The sequence below is a fragment of the Esox lucius genome, chromosome 1 (genome assembly GCF_011004845.1).
Source record: "Esox lucius isolate fEsoLuc1 chromosome 1, fEsoLuc1.pri, whole genome shotgun sequence".
In the NCBI taxonomy this organism is placed as follows: domain Eukaryota; kingdom Metazoa; phylum Chordata; class Actinopteri; order Esociformes; family Esocidae; genus Esox; species Esox lucius.
In genome coordinates, this window is record NC_047569.1 from 32,682,316 (window position 1) to 32,701,004 (window position 18,689).

Sequence of the window (18,689 nt, forward strand, 5' to 3'; positions counted from 1 at the left end):
AGCAAGTCAGTAGGTCAATTCATATAGGCCAGTTTATTCTATGTGGGTCTTGGTTAAGTATATATGTGTGTGAGGCTGTGTGTGTGTGTATGTGTGTGTGTGTGTGTGTGCGCGCGCGCACGTCTGTGAATTGATTGCATGCCAAAGGTGAGGGCTTCAGACATCAGGCTGAGGCACCTGGGATATACATGAACATTTCCAGGGTCCTGGGTCAGGGTCAGTACATTCCAACAGAGGTAACTGGCTTCTTCATGAGAACACAAATGGAATACTACAGTAGGAATGGACATGATCTTGGGCTGGTGTTTGCAGTCCCACTGACTAGCTCTCTGAATCTTCAACGCTGTCAGCTGAGAGGTGTTCTCAAGGGATTATGCAATGTGCTTCTCTCTGAGCGTTCACATAATATACTGATATCAATGGTGATAATATTGGTAATATGATAATATAATATTGATCCTTAAAGTTAGTGTCCCTTCACATACACACACACACACACACATACATTAACACAATGTGTTCGTATATTAATCTGCTCCAACTTTCTTTAACCACAAACACAAACAATCTGTCCTGGAATGAAGGTTCAGTATGTGCTGGTGTGCTTGCGATGTCTGTTTCAACACGACAGTTAAAAAAAATGCCTTATCCATTAACAGTGCACTGTCTCTGGTGGAATGTTAAGTGTTTGCCTCTGACCAATAAGGGTGTTATGTTAGCAATGTGATTCAAATGATCAGATTAAGCCATATCTCCCACATAGATCGGTGAGGGCCCCAAACAGCGTGCGTCATCTTTTTTCTTAGACCCCGGGGACTGCTGTTATCATGTCTCAATTCTAGATCAATTCCCTCCTGCCATGCAGTTGAACTAGTCCCGACCCTGATGTTTTTGGGGTTTCCGTGCGTCTTCGTCAGTGCCTATGTACATTCACACGTTGAATGTGTCCAAGGTCAATCAGATACTGTAGCTCCAGGAATGTATCTTTAACAAAGAACAGGTATAAGAATCCCCCCCTCCCCAGCAAGAAAGAGAGAGTTAAACTGTCACAGCCACACCATTTTAAGATGTTCCTTGACTACAGCAGATGTGAAAAGAAGTATGCCACAGGTAAGAACTGTTTTTTGTCTGGAGCATGTATTGTCTAAAGGTATTAATTCATTTGTTTGTATACAATTTACTGACTTGGTTTATTTGCCTGTTTTCAACCCTGTTATTACAAATCTACAGTGAATACATACTCTAATATAACTCTTAGGTTCAAGTCATACTTACCTCAAGGATGGTATATAACTCATTGTAGCCTATTGAAAGCCAGAAAGGCTCAGATTAGCTAAGCTGTCCTAACAGAGTGTGACGTACAGTCTCTTAGCTTCAGCATGTAGGTGTACCATCTAATTAGCTATGTTGATCAGAAATATTGTGAGAATGAGACTCCTCTAAATGGAGATGTCTAACAGCCTTTCATTCCCAGTGTTGTGATCTCCAAATTATGAATAGCAGATGGTGTTTGAAGGTATTGGTAGTGGTTGATTTGTTGACTGTAGTGGTTGACTGAGTTTTATTGTGGTTAACCTCAGGAGCAGACTTAGGACAAGAGTTTAGGACAGGAAAAACCTGCCTGCAACACAACCTAGGTTTGACACATAGAAAGAATGTAGTCTGATCTAGATGTTGGTCCAAAGACATTAATTCAAAAGATGTGACAGAAGCAGTATATATATATATATATATATATATATATATATATATATATATATATATATATATATATATATATACATATATATACTGTGTATATACAACTCTGTAAAAAATAAAGAGACTGCTGCAAAGTTATCTGTTTCTCTGGTTTTACTATTCATAGGTATGTGTTTGAGTAAAATGAACAGTTTTGTTGTATTCTATAAACTACTGACCACATTATTCCCAAATTCCAAATAAAAATATTGTTATTTAGAGTATTTATTTGTAGAAAATACAACTGCTCAAAATAACCAAAAATATATGCATTGTTTTCAGACCTCAAAAAATGCAAAGAAAACAATTTCCTATTCATTTTTCAACAACACAATACTAAATACTAAAATACTAATGAGTTCAGAAATCAATATTTAGTTGAATAACCCCTCACAGCTTTCATGCGTCTTGGCTTGCTCTCCACCAGTCTGTTACATTGCTGTTGAGTGACTTTATGCCACTCCTGGCACAAAAATTCAAGTAGCTCGGCTTTGCTTGTTGGCTTGTGACCATCCATCCTCCTCTTGAATATATATATATATAGAAGGCCAGTGTAATATATATATATATATATATATATATATACACACACACACACGCAAACATACATCAAATTCATTTAGGAAATAAAAAATAAATAGGAAATATATTTACGCACAATAATATGTGTCCTACAACTTCGTCAAAGAGTACTCCATTTGCAACAGTCACAGCCTTGCAGATTGTCAATTTCTTGAGGTCATCTGTAAAGTTGGACTGGCTTTAAGGGCACTTCTGAAGTACCATATGGTCAAGCTGCTCCCACAACAGCTCAATAAGGTTGCAATCGAGTGACTGCGCTGGCCACTCCATTACAGAATGAATACCAGCTGACAACTTGTTCCCTAAATGGTTCTTGCATAGTTTGGAGCTGTGCTTTGGGTCATTGTCCTGTTGTAGGTAGAAAATTGCCTCCAATCAAGCGCCGTCCACAGGGAATGGCATGGCATTGCAGAATGGATTGATAGCCGTCCCTCTTCAAGATTCCTTTTACCCTGTACAAACCTTGTACCCCTCTTTCTGTTCTGGTTAGACCCAGTATGTGCTGTTCTGTGAAACGAGTACTACACATCTAGTACAAGATACTCGCACGGAACAGCATTCATTTCTCAGAAGAAGAACTGACTGACACGTTTCAGAAAAAAGTTCTTTGTTTCAGGACATTTTGAGCCTGTAATCCAACCCACAATTGCTGATGCCTCAGATACTTAACTAGTCTAAAGAAGGCCAGTTTAATTGCTTTTTTAATCAGCCCAACAGTTTTCAACTGTGCTAGCAGAATTGCAAAATGGTTTTCTAATGATCAATTGGCCTTTTAACGTGATAAACTTAGATTAGCAAACACAACAGGCCATTGGTTGCTGATAATGGGCTGTGAGAATACAACACAGACCCAAATGTTGGAGTGGTTCACTACACAGAGCATAGTTTCAATTCAAATCCAAAAGGCAGTAGTCAGGCAGGCAATGGTCGATACACAGCAGAGCAGAAAGGTGTAGGTGCAAAATCAGGGAGGCTCAAAACAGGGTCAAGAATTAACAGACAGGAAGACTGGTCGGTACACAGGAAAAGCTAATAATCAAAGAGCACTAAACGGAACGGCTTAGTTTGTCGTACGAATACAAGACAAAACCGCACAAAGAAAAAGGTGCATCAAACTAAACTAAATAGGGAACAACTAATTAAAGGCTGAACAGGTGATTACTATTCAGGTGATTGGGAACCGAGCAGTGAGCTGCGTTCATGGAGAATGGGAAATGCGCTGTGTTCTGGAGGCAGAGGATGTGAAATGACAGGTGGGCCTTACAGGGCCTCTGCACGCCTATGGAGATATTCCATAAAAAATCTGTCATTTACAAAATTAACAATATCTACACATTTCTGATAAATTCCATGTTATTTAAATGGACCAAAGAATGTCTTTCAAAAACAAGAACATTTCTAAGTGACCCCAGACATTTATATGGTGGTGTTTACGTATATACAGTACCAGTCAAAAGATTGGACACACCCATTCACACAATACCCCATCATCACAAAGTGATTTGGCCTTTTTATTGAAAATGAAAGACCTGAAATATTTTATGTAAATAAATATTCAAACTCTTTCCTATGACTCTCCAGATTGAGCTCCTATTCATCAAGTGTTTTTGAAACGATCAGTCTTTAGAACTTGACTGGAGACCAGCTGTCAGTTGATTTAGAAAGGACCACGTGTTTATATAAGGTCACACACTTAAGAGTGCATGTCAGTGCTTAAAGTGAAATGCAAGACCTTTAGAACCACCAAGATACTTTTTAGAGCTGGCTGTCCAGCCATACTAAGTAACAAGACAATAAGGGCCTTTGTCAAGGAGGTGACCAAGAAGCCAATGGCCACTCTAACAGAGCTTTAGACTTTCTCTGCAGAGATGGGAGGACTTGCCCGAAGAATAAATATTTCTTTTTTTTCAGAATCAACGAGAACATAGGTAATAAACCTAAGGCTGTTTGGTGTAGAGGTGTGGACAGACCTATAACCCATCATTGATAATTGAGAAGAACAACAAGCCTCATCATGTCTGTGATCCATAAGATGACCAAAAGATTAAGCAGCAAGAAAAAGAGTAAGTCTCAAGTTCACACATTTTTCCATGTAGACTTTTTTTCCCATGCTAGAAAAATTATCCCTCAAAAGGTTTTTCTGTTGTAGTATACATTTTGTTTTTTGCAGTGAACATTTTAGAATAATGAACTGAAGATTAGCTTAGTATCTGCAATAAATGACTAGAACACAACACAAGAATGTATCTAAGCATGATAAAATGCTCCAAACCTACACACCAACAAGATATTACATCAAATGAGAGAGCCTATTTTGTTGAAAATGTCTTTGCAAAGAATTTCCATCCCCCAAAATGCATAATCTAGAACGATAATGTGATATAATTTGTTAGGAGTGTTTTAGAGCAAACTTCTTTGGAACCACCAGTTTTCCATGTATTTTGTTCACCTCGGAGCTAATACACTTGATTCAACATTTCAACTAATCGTCATAACACAGTTTCATATTGGCTTGTAGTTAATAGCAAGTAATGATTGGTTTTAATGTAATGAATCAATGTTTAAAGAATGAGACACTTGTGAATATGGGTGAACTACACCATCACAAAATAAAGTTTTAAATATCCTCAGGCCCTTCACCAGTAATTCAACATATACACACACACATATATATATATATATATATATATATATATATATATATATATATATATATATATATATATATATATATATATAATTTACATTTAGTAGGTTGTGCAGTTTAGTAATGACTAAATCCTTTGAGATGAAAAAACACTGATGTGTCCATGTTTCAGGGACTCCAGTGGACTTGGCCCAGGATGAGGTTATAGTAAAGTTGGGCCTGAAAGCCTCCATGAACGTGCCTTTGGACCCTACAATAATGCTTGATATTAACACCTGGAGTTGTGAGAACCAACCTCCCCTGCAGGCCAAGTACCTTCCCCAGGCCTTTCTTCAAGGCCTCTGGCTTCTCAGCCCTCAGGCCCGGAGTGCCTGCTGCCAACCCCCTGCAGAATCTCCCCCTGGTGGTCCACAAGAAGAGATAATTCCTAGGCCGACCGAGGAGGACTCTCAGTGTTTGGTCAACCCTTTGGATCTGGTGATCGCAGTCTACCGGTCAGCCAACAGCTTCCTGCAGCAGGAGATATCTGCCCGCATGGTGCAAAGACAGTTTGCGGTGCCTCTCCTGCTGCCCCCCATTTCCCCAGATCAGTCAGTGTGTTTCCTGCTCTGGTCTTTGCGAGGAGCTGTGGGACAGTGGAGGCCACACTCTCTGGCAGAACACAATGGGATCTTGGAGGAAGGTATAGTGAGCACTGCGATGCCACTGCTCTCTTGCGTGAAGCTTGGCCACTGCAGTGTCTCCAAGTCACGAGTACTGAGTCACCTCGTGGGACGTCCCCAAAAATCCAATGAGTGTTTTCTGCATCGGGGCATGGACGGAGGTCAACTCCCTCGAAGGTTTGCCAATGGCTTAGTGGAGTTATGCTGGTACTTCCCTTCTGGCAAACCCAACCAGGATGTTTTTCCGGAGCCTGTGGCAATTGCTAACCTCAGAGGGGATGCTATCAGACAAGAGAAACAAGTCAGCTTCCTGTGCCAAGCCTCATCTGTTATAATAGTGTTTTGTGGAAACATCAGGGAACAGGAACACCAACTGCTTGCCTCTTTGAAGGGCAAGGCTAAGCAGGTTATCATCATTGACCTATGTCAGGGTCAAGAGGAAAACAAGGAGAATGAGGTGGAGAAGCTTAGTCATGGTCTTAATCTTACTGTGTTATCGGGACGTGGTATTAGTGAGGAAGAGTTGGCAGATCAGCTAAGTGAGACCGTAAATCGCATGTTACCTGATAGGTTGACTTATGTTACCATTGAGGATGCAACAAGTATAGCTGAGGAGCTAGGAATCATTGTGGACGAAGGACCATTGTGTAAGAAGGCATTAGCTCAGGTTGAGGAAGTGCTGAAAGGGATAGAGGATGGAGCTAACCATTACAGGGCACAGAATCTGCCTTTACAAGGGGCATTTTGGAGTAGGTTGGCAGAGGTGGAGAAAGAAGAGGCTTGTCAGAAAGATGCAGGGGAAAAGATAAGCCAGCAGCTGCAAACAGAAAAGCAAGGCCTCCTCCAAGAGTTGGGCAGTTACAAGATGCCACCAGCCATGAGGATTTTCACTGATGCCCTCTGTAACACTGACAAACTTGAGAGAGCCTATTTTCTGGCTTGGATGAGAATAAGGCTAGAGGCAAGACAGAGGAGGCCACATTCACCCATCCAAAATCATTCACCCATTCAAAATCATTCACCCATTCAAAATCATTCACCCATTCAAAATCATTCACCCATTCAAAATCATTCACCCATTCAAAATCATACACCCATCCAACAGCAGTTACCCGTTCAACATCTACCACCCATACATGAACATGGTGAGTCACAAAGACATGGTGAACAAAGGAATGGAATCAGTGATTATGGTGAAGAAGCAATTGATGAAACCACCAAATTGCCTGGAAATGAAGCAGTGAATAAAAACAACGTTGAACAAGATGATGACAGTTTCACCACAGATTCATCAGCAGGGGAAGAACAGCAGATGAAGCTGGAGCAGCTAGAGAAACAGCAACAGAACCAGGGCTTCACACCCGTTCTGGGGCTTGAGCACTTCTTGCGTGAGATGGGTCTGGTCTTCGAGCTGACCCACCACAGTCCTGGAAGTGGGACCCACAACGTTCTGCGCCTCCCCAGTGTGGCGGCTGATTTGCTCCTGTATGGGGTCCCTCTGGAGATTCTGGATGGGGACGCATCCAACGTGCCATGTTCCTGGCTGGGCTGTGTCATGGCAGAGTTTAACCGCCGCTTGCCACCCGGTACCAAGGTCCGTGTGTTGACGTCTCTGGGGATCCACAGTGCAAGGAACTCGGAGGTGTTCTCTGCTCTTTTTGGGGTGCAATTCCCGAGTGGTTGGAAGGGTTGCACTAGGGGGGCATACATGCTGGCACTGAGCTTACCAGACAATCTAAAGAAGGAAATGCAATGTGATTTCCTGCTGATGATCGATGTAGAGGGACTCTGTTCTACTGGATTGTCAAAGGAAGAGGACACCATGAAGCGTGACAATGAGATGGCCACCCTGGTCGCAGGACTGAGTGATGTCATTCTGCAAAACATGCCTCCAGATGGGGAGACTGAGATGCAGACCACCCTTCCAGTGACAGTGAATGCGCTACTTCGGACAAGGGGTTCTGGTGCAATGCCAATCAGCCTGCTCTTGTCCCAGGGCGTGGGACTGAACTCTAAACTGCTGTCCTTACAGATCGAGCGTGTGACTCGCGTCCTTGAGGCAGAAGCTGAGGTGGCAACAGCTGCCCCTGAGAGTGACAGTTCCGTAGAGAGTGTCTCCAGCTGTATACCCTGCCTGATTGGGCCTTGGCAGAGCGACTCTCTCTCTGTTTCTGTTGACGAAGAATACAGCAGCACTGTTTTGCAGGTGAAGCAGAACATATTAGAGGCTTTGAAGAAGAGTGCATCAAAGACCAAGGCGGTGAGTGTGCCAGAGTTTATGGAGCGTCTATGTAGTGTTTGGCAGACTGTAAAATGGGCAGCATTTCCCCTCAAGTTTGGGGACACAGATGTGGCAGAGGCCTTCTGCGTCATATGTACAGAGCTTTCCCATTGGGAAACTAACCTTCTGGGACACATGGAGGTCTGGTTCATGGGAGCTTTAGATCGGATCGTCACAGGCATACCAATGGCTTTGGAGAAAGGAGGTGATCCTCTTGGACTGCTGAAGGAGGAAGCCATGACCGAAGTTAAGGTGGAGGTTGACAAAATGCGTTCAACGCTGGAGGATAACCTGAAGAAGGATGACCTCCACAAAAGATTTATTGAGAAGTTCAAATCAAACTTTTTTAACAGTTTGAATGTCCTCCAGAAACGGGCTACAACTGAGATCCTTGAGAAACTGCAGACTGCTACAGAGGATCATTACTCCTCCACAAAGCTGATGAGCTTTAAGGCAGTACTGGATGCTAAGGAGGAGGTTAAACTGCATAGATTGATAGAGAGCAGTAAGTCCAACAAGTGTCTTCTAAATGACGAGCAGCTGGAAAAGGAATTTGATAGTGCGTGGTCAGAGTCACTGTCCAATTTTGAATTTAGGCCGTCAGAGAAAGAGGACATCACTGCTCGTGTGATTCAAAAGCTTGAAGAGAACCTCACCCACCATGGGCTGCACAAACATATGCAGAAGCTAAATGCTATAGGACAAGAGATCCCATGCAGCTTTATTGTTGATGATGACCACTTTGGCTACCGCAGCAGGCTAAAGCACATGCTTGAAGTGAACAACAGGTTGCAAAGATTACAGGCCCATCGGTTAGCAACAAGAATTACAGAAGAGTACAACAACTTTGTGAAAGAGAAATCTGCCGTGGTAGCAGACTTTTCTGACAGTTACATCACTGAAGTTCTAGAAATCGTTGACAGGGCCTTAGAAACAAAGTCCATTGAAATTAGGTCTGCGTTTGAAGTCGATCTCAAGGTTTATCTCTGTAGTCATGCGTGTCGCGACTTCCAGGACATGCATGACCGCTATGCCAGAGACAGAGATTTTCTTGTCTATCTAAATGGGAAGAAGAACCAGTTCATGGCAGAGTTTATCTACCAGTTCCGTAAAAGAGACCAGGGATACAGGGTGGCCCGGGCATTTACCCTGATGGTTCTCAAACCGGCAGCCCTGGATTACATATACAGACCTCTGGGCACGTGGATCATGGAGGAGATGGTGAATAAGGATGACTCACAGCAGTACCTTTCTCCTCATGCCTTTAACTGCCACCTCCTGGAGGAGCTTATCCGAGAGGATAGCTTTGAGAACTTCCTGGAGTACTTGCTCTCCTACGAAAGCTTTAGCCTCAAGAGAATCCAGAACAAAGTAGTGGAATGTCTCACAGGGATGACTATGATAAATGAGTGGAGGGAGCAGCGTCTGGGAAAGATCATAGGAAAGATGGCGGCAGCTGTCAGTCAGACATCAGAGGGTGTAAGCTGGGTGCTGAGTGATATTAATCTGCTGCTGGAGAAGGTATGTCTCACTCTGGAGGCAGATGGAGAGATGACAGTCAACAGAGGCCAAATGGAAGGTCCCCTCTTTCACATCACTACTGAATGGGCTCGATTTGTAACATGCCTGCTGGAAGCCCTTGCAGAGATGCGTCTGGCACTATCAAAGCAGTTCTCTCAAGACCGAGGGGTCTTGGAGATCCTCCAAATGCTTCCCATCAAGCCTCAGAACAGCCTATTCAACAGGCTGCGAGGGTGTGAAAAGCAATGTCCTTTCTGCCAGGCCCCGTGTGAAGCGGGTGCGCGCGATCATGAAGTCCACAGTGCTCTGCTCCACCGGCCCAAGGGCCTGCTCTCCTACACATGTGATGACTCCGCCTCTCTTTCTCACCACACCTGTCCGTCTGACATGGCCAGAGACAGACTGTTTCAGAACAAGGACACGGGGGGCCAGTCCCGTCCCTACAGGGACTATCGCTCCCTTTACCCCAACTGGCACATCCCCCCAGAGGACCCTGACAGCCAGACACCCAGTGCCTACTGGAGGTATGTGCTGGTGAGGTTTAATAGCAGGTTTGCACAGGAGTACCAAAGGGATCCAGCTCTGCTGCCTGGAGAGTGGCAGTTGATAACCCAGGATGAGGCATTAGAGAGTCTGAGAAAGGCATTCCCTATTGAGACATGCTGAAAGAGGCTTTAACAGCTTGACACTTGGCTTGACAATTAGCTATTATATTTGCCAATAGATAACAACGATAGCTAATTACTGGTACAAGTTTAAATGTACACTCATGTTTATGTATTGATATGTGATCATGGTGAAATGATTTGACACAAATATATACTATTCTAGAGTTGATGGGGTATACTAAATGTTCCCCGGATGGATAAGATATTTATCAATGAATACACATGTTTAAATTGAATGTAATAAAAAAAAAAATGACATAAGGGTAATTTAAATTATTGGAAAAGAACAAAGACAATATTATTTTGGATTGTGTGTTACAAAAATAGGAAGTAAATATGTTATCATTTATAAAATACCATATGTTCCCTCTGAGGGTAGAACATTGATCATTGAATGCACTTCCTTGCTTTGAATGTCATGAAAATGTTTTGGGGTTTCAGGGTCAGTGGGTTCTGGACATTGCACACTTTTCCCAGGGATCATATTATTCTGTCTGTAACACTGGGGGGTCATGACCCCCCCCCCACCCACACACACACACACACAGACAGAATTTGCACATTTGTATATTTATGTAAGTTGATCGCTTTTGCAGAGGAAAACTACAAATATGAGTCTTTAATCATCTATTCAGAAAAAAAGAACAATAAAATCATGATTAATAAGCTGACAACACAAAATAAATGTTGAATGTTGAAAATGTCTACTCATTGATTGATTGCCTTTCTTCTTCATTACACAAGAAACAGAGGTATTTTAACGTGAATCTGAACTACAATGCAACATGAGAAAGGCTATTGTAATCACAAAGGAGAATCCTAAGGTTGTACATCTTGAGAGGCGCCTTCATACATTATATGCCACAGCATTGTCACTGGTATCTATTTGCTAATCAGATGGTTCATGCCTATGTAGTTACTGTAGGTTGCTAAGTCAAACAGCAAGTCATCTTAAAAGGGTAGTGTAATTGTAATGTGTGTTTTCACTAGTCACAACACAAAACTTTCATGATGGGCAATTTATCTGGTTAGTTAACAAATTATAACATTAATGTTAGCTGCATACAGCTACTTGCACATAGTGTGAAACATGAACAACCTGCGATAGGTGTCTTGTCTACTGGACTCTACTTATTGTCTCAGCCTGTTTGAACCAGATGGGTTTGGGTTTAATTAACCTTAAAATCAATTTATTTCACAGTTGCAACTGACACTTTCTACTAAAGTAATGGCATAATGTCATAACCTGTCGACTTGGTTCAATTTCGCTGCATTATTGATGTTGTTTATTACAGCAGGAGAACTGGCAATCAATGATTCACTATGTGGGCAATGAACAAAAGCATTTCTCAAATGTAAGTCTTAATATGAAATCAGTAGGCCTTGGCTTGCTTTATCTAAAAAGCCAATCTAGCGCGCTCTATGCTCTATCTGTATGAAAATAATAATTCATTGGCCATCGATCCGACTATTAATATTTGGCATACTGATACTGATGGGTTAATATGCATAAGTAGTAAATGGGCGGGACTTCCATATTGATGTGAGAGGTGGGCTGGGACATCCGGTTTGATGGATGGGTTAATATGTATAGCTACAGCTCATGACTTTGTAATTCAGGCTTCATGGTTCTCTGAACAATTCAAAGACCTGGCCTCAGCTTTTCTAGAAAGTACTTTAGCCAATTTTGGAAAATATACAGTGTAGGAGAGTTGGCAGTGTGCACAGGGCGTTGATTATAGGCTGGACATCTGCATAATCCCTTTGTGACAACAGCTGATGTAAAAAAAAAAAATAAAAGCTTTATTTATTGTATTGAAAAGTGTGTACTGGTCACCGACGACAATAATTGTGGGACTACATGGGAGACAACTATCTCAAAAAGCTGTTGAACACAGAGGATGACAATGTTTGAATGATCTACAATTGCACAGCATTCTAAACAGGTTTCCATTGGAGAACACATTGGAAAGCAATTGTTGAAAATATGTGAATATTTATCCCAGCACTTCATGCTTCTGAACAGCTATTTTCATAGTCGCAGGAAGGGGGGGGGGGTGCAGGAGGCTCTGGAGGGGGGTACAGGAGGCACTGGAGGAGGGGTGCAGGAGGCTCTGGAGGGGGTGTGCAGGAGGCACCATTCGCTCAAGTAATTTGATTGCTTTGCAAGTCGCTCTGCTGGAGAACAATAATGCCCCCCCACCCCCATGTATTGCAACTGAGAACAGAGTAGAAAAATGTAATATTTCAACTCCCTGTCATGCCACTTGAGATCTGTTGAAGGGTTTTCATTCAGCCATTTCTTTTTCATTGAGATGTAATCAGTCATTGAAAGATAGCATTATATTATCTTCGTGGGCTTGTTGCAGGTTCATGCTAAAACTGATACATTAAAGGACATTTATTTAGCTTTTCAGAAGAGTAAAAAAAAGAAGAAAAAACATGTAATAGAAATGCTTCACTGATGTGACATGAAGCTTGAAGGAGATGTTTTTTTCTCACTCTTTTTTTCATGTTCTTCCCTTCTTTCTCTGTCATAAGCCTAGGCAATGAATGTTTTCAATAATAGGCTTTATTGCACCGCAAATTGTTTTTGCCCACTGGTAGATCAGTCTTGTCTTTGCCATTCAGGCACCCTTAAGCTGGTATTTATGTATTTTATTTCAGTAAAGTAGATTATATTTTACTGTTGAATGTAGGAATTAAGCTTCTAAAGCCTGCTTTGGTGTTTTAATATAATTTCTGACAGTAAGTGTAAAACAAATGCTCATTCATGAGCCAAAACAGTTCTCACCATTTTGTGCCCTCCAACCCTGCAGGCTTATCACAGAATGCATTTGGATGGGCCTGCTCTTTAGAAGGGTGAACTTGTAGAATAGTCCTAGCTTGGACGTTTGGGGTTCCAGGACATATTTCAGATTCACATTTCAGTAATTTTGTAGATTTTCTTATCGGGATCCACTTACAGTAGTAGTAGAAAAGAGAGGGTTTTACTATTATGGTATGGCTTATGAGTGGATTCCCAGCATCATATTTAGAAAACTGTTTTCTGTATGATAGGCCAAATGTGAATCATAAAACACAGATGCACTAGTGTGCAAGAGGCTTCATGTGTTCCACAAGAGGGCAGAATAGCACAATTATTGACCACATTAGGTCCCGGGTGGGGGACAAGATCATTATAGCCTCCATCACTGATGTAATGGTGAATATAGACTGCTACAATCAGACAGAACCAATGGCATGGTGAGTGCAGAGTCCCAGGACCAATGGGATGGTGAGTATGGACTCCCAGGACCAATGGGATTAGTTCTGATACCCGTCAGGATAGTAAATGTACCAATGAAAAACACCACGACGGTTGATCGGATTCAACAGTTACAGTTAATGTGGTCTTCATGCTGATTGGCAGAGTGTTGGGAGAACAAAATGTAAACGTTGTGGGAGATGCACTGTTACTAAGTGCCATTTGTTTCTCTCGTGTTCTACTCCTTTCCCAGGGCAAGACATTTGCCGCATATGAAGTACTTAGGAAAACTCATCTCATCTGCTGTGATCCTAAAATGACATTGAAGTAGACCAGTGGTAGAGGATGATGAGAACCATATCAGACTGGACCACCAGGTGTGGTTCCAGATGTATTCAGACCTCTTGGAAGGATCCATTCATTCACTGACTGGACTGACTGGAGCTGACCAGACCCGGGCTGAAGGTCTGAAACAAGGACCAGCATGAATACGTCAAACACTGTCTAATCACGTGGCGAGGAAAGGTAATAGTTTTTTGAACCAGCTTACTGTAAAATGCATCATAATCTATACCTGCCCTCAAAAACCTGGTGTGTAATTGAGGTAGGTGCTTCTGCACTAGCATCATCTGTATTCAGAACCTGTTGTGTTGTGTTACTGACTCCTCTTAAGACAACAACACAAAGGAGAAGCAGCAGGGATGGAGTGTGTCGAATGTGACAGAACCAATGGGACGCCTGTCAAACCCAGGTATAGGTACAAATTAACCATAACCTTCTCACACACACACATTTCAATTCACATTTAATTCCAGCCGATGTCCCAGCAGGATGTCTTCGCCTGCATTGTGGTCTGGCAAGAACCTGTTCCTAATTAACACACAAAGAGAAGTGAGAAGGCACTGTATGAACTTGAAGACACAGGCTGCATATTTATCTCCGTCTTTGGGCATGTCGCAGGAAACTGTCCGACTGAAGTTTGACAGATGTTCCTGGAGTCAAAAGGCAAAGCCAGAAGGAGATGAAGAAGATTAACAAAGAGCTCCATATCTGGCCACCTCTTTTATACCTCAATTACACAACCACTTAATGCAGAATAAAGATGACTTTCAATCTGTTTTGTCTATTTTATCACTATTTACAAAATAAGTTGATCTTTCCTCTCTGTCAGTATATATGACATGATTAGAGCCACCTGGTTCTCCAATATGAATATTAATGACTGTGTTAGTGGCTCAATGAAGCCTGCTTGGGCTGATACATGCTTGGAAGTAATTTTCTTAATGGGGAGTATTAACATTAGGCCCTATAATAGAGGGGGTTATCTAAATTGAACAGGAATTGCATGAACACCCTCGAAGAGGAGGGGGAGAGACAGATCGAATGAAAGAGGGAGTGACCAGCAGAAAGAGAGAGGTTAATGTAAGGATGATGAATCCAGTCAGCCAAACAAATTGCTTTCAAATATTTGATTAGCCCCTCCAATCTGAGGCAGTAAACAAAATGACAGTGTGTCAGGTTGCAATAACCTTAACCTAATTCCCAGTCTGGTCCGTGACAGGACAGAAACTCTCAAGAGGAAGGTGAGGGATGACAGGAGAGTACTACCACAGTTTCATGTCAGCTGGTCAGACACGTGGAAGCAATAACCAGTTTCTAATTACATTAAATCAAATGTTTATATGTATTTTATTATAAGGAAGTAATATCTAAGTTCTTACTGATTTGATAAGCACAATGTATTGAAACCAGTGTTGGTGTCAACTCTATATAAACTCCGGTCTAATTCAGGACTTTATGTTTTCCTAGGAGGAATATTTTAAATTGCAGTTTGGTTGACTTCTAAATTGACTGTACTGGAAATGTAATTGACTTAAACTCTGAACGAAACTAGTCTGCTTGAACTAGTTTTGAATATTTTTGGTTGTGTGCACAAGTAAGATGCTATGGATAAGAGTGTGTGCTAAATGACTGGAATGGAATTGTAAATGTGACCTGGGCCAGGGGTGTCTGTCCTCTATGTAAAAACCAGGGGGGGAGGCACCGTGAATTGACAGGATGACACAGTGATAAGTGTTAAATGCTCTTTTGTCGTTTCATGGTCAACAGCTTTCTCTTTTTCTCCATCGCTGTTGGTCTTTTTTGTGTCATTAAGTGCTGCCCTCCCTATTGTGTTGTTGCCACTCTAACCCCTTATGTCTCCCTCTCCTCCCCTTTCTGTCTCTCCCTCTCTCTCCCTCTCTCTCCCTGTCTCTCCCTCTCTCTCCCTGTCTCTCCCTCTCTCTCCCTGTCTCTCCCTCTCTCTCTCCCTGTCTCTCCCTCTCTCTCTCTCCTCTCCCTCTCTCTCCCTGTCTCTCCCTCTCGCTCCCTCTCTCTCCCTGACACCCCCTCTCTCTCTCCCTCTCTCTCCCAGTCTCTCCCTCTCCCTCCCTGTCTCTCCCTCTCTCTCCCTGTCTCTCCCTCTCTCTCCCTGTCTCTCCCTGACTCTCCCTCTCTCTCCCTCTCTCTCCCAGTCTCTCCCTCTCTCTCCCTGTCTCTCCCTCTCTCTCCCTCTCTCTCCCAGTCTCTCCCTCTCTCTCCCTCTCTCTCCCAGTCTCTCCCTCTCTCTCCCTGTCTCTCCCTCTCTCTCCCTCTCTCTCCCAGTCTCTCCCTCTCTCTCCCAGTCTCTCCCTCTCTCTCCCTGTCTCTCCCTGACTCTCCCTCTCTCTCCCTCTCTCTCCCAGTCTCTCCCTCTCTCTCCCTGTCTCTCCCTCTCTCTCCCTGTCTCTCCCTCTCTCTCCCTGTCTCTGCTCCATTATTTTTCCATCCATTGAACAACAACCCACTTTCCACCCTCAGAACAATTAATGAAGGAGGGATGAAAGAGGTTATAGACCAAGCGAGGTTGAGCTTCATTTCACTTTTCACCAGATTTCTCTTCTTAACCACTCTCTCAGTCATCTCTCACTTTTCACCAGATTTCACTTCTTAACCACTCTCTCACTCATCTCTCACTTTTCACCAGATTTCTCTTCTTAACCACTCTCTCACTCATCTCTCACTTTTCACCTGATTTCTCCTCTTAACCACTCTCTCACTCATCTCTCACTTTTCACCAGATTTCTCTTCTTAACCACTCACTCATCTCTCACTTTTCACCACTGGATCCACGTCATAGCATGTTTGACATTTAAAGCCACTGTGGCGTCAATTGGAAATAAGCTTTAAATTTCATCCGGTGCTAAAAAGACGATCTTGCTTGGAATTGGACGAATTGAGACCTTTGCTGATTTCCTATTTTCTGACACAAAGGCAGCACCTTAACCTTCCTCCGGAGTGAAAATAGGTTCATGAAACCTCCCCACACACCCCTCACTACCCTCATCTATGTTGCCTCAACTGTCATGGCTGCCTTCTTCACACAGATTGCTCATTCCTCTGCTTTCCGGAGGTTGGCCCTTCTGAGGACAGTTCTGCGGCGATGTCTGGGCCTGAAGTAACAACACGGCTCAAGGGATCTGTCTTAATTGTGTATGACAATAGGTTAGATGACTCCAGGCCTGTGCTACTAATATAACCCAGGCTAAGATATTTAGCAAGACAGACAAGCTCGCAATTAGCCTAACCTTTCAGATCTTTCCTGTCCAAGCGTGTAATGATAGTTATTTTATAGACATACCTCAGGGCTTAATCACGGGGACAGGAATAGGAATGAAATCCTGTCAAAAGGTAAAGTGTGAATATTCGGGGGATTTATGTGAGCTTTATTATGAAACAATTTCCAGCCATTTTCATCCTGAAATTATTTCCAGAGGTCAACGCATGTAAACCTCAACTAAACCATATTTAACAAAAATATATGTAACAAATATTATAATGCAACAAATATAAATAATATGACTCGTTGAATAGTCTTGGCAAACTAGCCATCCACTCTGAAATAGTTATGCTGCATTATATTAATTTGTTATGTGTTTCTGGTCAAATCGAATTTTGCCAGAATTTTGTTTAGTATAAAAAATATAGTATTTCACAGATCCCTTATATGGCGCAAGCTTTTCTTTTCTAAAGGTCTGAACAGGCAATGATGTGCTTCTAGGACATCTCTCGGGCTTGCCTTTTTGAGGTCTGGTTTATGAAGCATACCAATGGGACCGGGCACTGCTTCTGTTGTGTTGTGTGATGCCTGTCCAGGAAACCTTCTGTGGCACTCAGACACACAAAGTCAGATATAGAGAAAGAGTGAGCAAACGAGAGAAAGAGGGGGGATGGAGCAAAAGAGCAAACATTAGTATGTAAATAGGATTTATACACTAAAACGGGCAAGTATACACACAGGAACATAGTTACACACACTCACACATAATATCTGATTCCATATTCAGGCAATCAATATTAATCAATGAGTTGAATGCACAATTTGGCCACACTCCAATAGTGCCTCTGTAGATGATTTATGGATTATCTACTGACTATCAGTAACATTTTATCTAATTATCTACTTACACTTACGCTAACCATAACCTTTATCCTAACCTAATTTTCCTTTATAAAATACCAAAGTAAAAACATTATTTAACACTACTATGTGTGAATTATATTTAAGTCATAGGATTTAATTTCAGTAAATGCTAGCATTGACCTGAGCTGTTTTTGGTTATTTTATCAAGTATTGTATAAAGGAAACTAACAGTGCATGTCTTTATACCCCCTTGTGGGCCCCCTTGGGTTTGGGACATGCACCTCTGCTGCTGGTGGGTCAGAACCAGGGTCTTCAAATTTGTTATTCATTTATTTAGTAATTTGATAAACATACTTTTGGTATTTTACGTCATAATATACCAAAACAGCATAAAAATTATTCCTGAAGAACTGAAAACAGATTATTTTGCCCAAAAATCTTTTTTTTTCAAGAAAATAACGACCGGATCTGTTTTAATATTTGAATTAAGTGTTTCCTATAGCCTTTCAGTTGGCAAGCTGTGTGTCTGTTTTAGACCAGTTTAGACACAAGTAACTTGCAATGGTTCAGTTACAGTTGTAAAATAATGGACAGAAAAGTCAAGTGCCCTGAAACGTAAGGAACAAAGAAATTGTAATTGTATTATGGGTTCCACTTACTACTTCATTTTGTTTTACTTAATTCAATATAGAATACACAACGATCCCCATCAGCATCACCAGTGCCAACACCCCCCTCCCCCGGAACTTAAGATGTGGTATATACGCATGTAAAGCCGCGGATCCTAACGAAGCTGATGACTGGTTGTAATAACAGCAAAGAAACACACAATATAGCATATAAAGACAGAAATGGGGCGGCCGCAGAATGGAGTTCAGGAGTAGCCTAGCCCAAAAAAAT

The 18,689-nt window shown here is 42.1% G+C and overlaps 1 protein-coding gene across 1 annotated transcript; it reads left to right on the forward strand.

The window, feature by feature from the left end:
• The first annotated feature begins 1,008 nt into the window (after positions 1-1,008).
• si:dkey-202l22.6 (interferon-induced very large GTPase 1) lies at positions 1,009-10,793 on the forward strand. The gene is made up of 3 exons (XM_010873000.4): positions 1,009-1,110; positions 4,234-4,385; positions 5,142-10,793. Exons 2-3 carry the CDS (start codon positions 4,337-4,339, stop codon positions 10,097-10,099), a joined length of 5,007 nt encoding a protein of 1,668 aa, XP_010871302.2. The 5' UTR covers positions 1,009-1,110; positions 4,234-4,336; the 3' UTR covers positions 10,100-10,793.
• Positions 10,794-18,689: the final 7,896 nt, after the last annotated feature.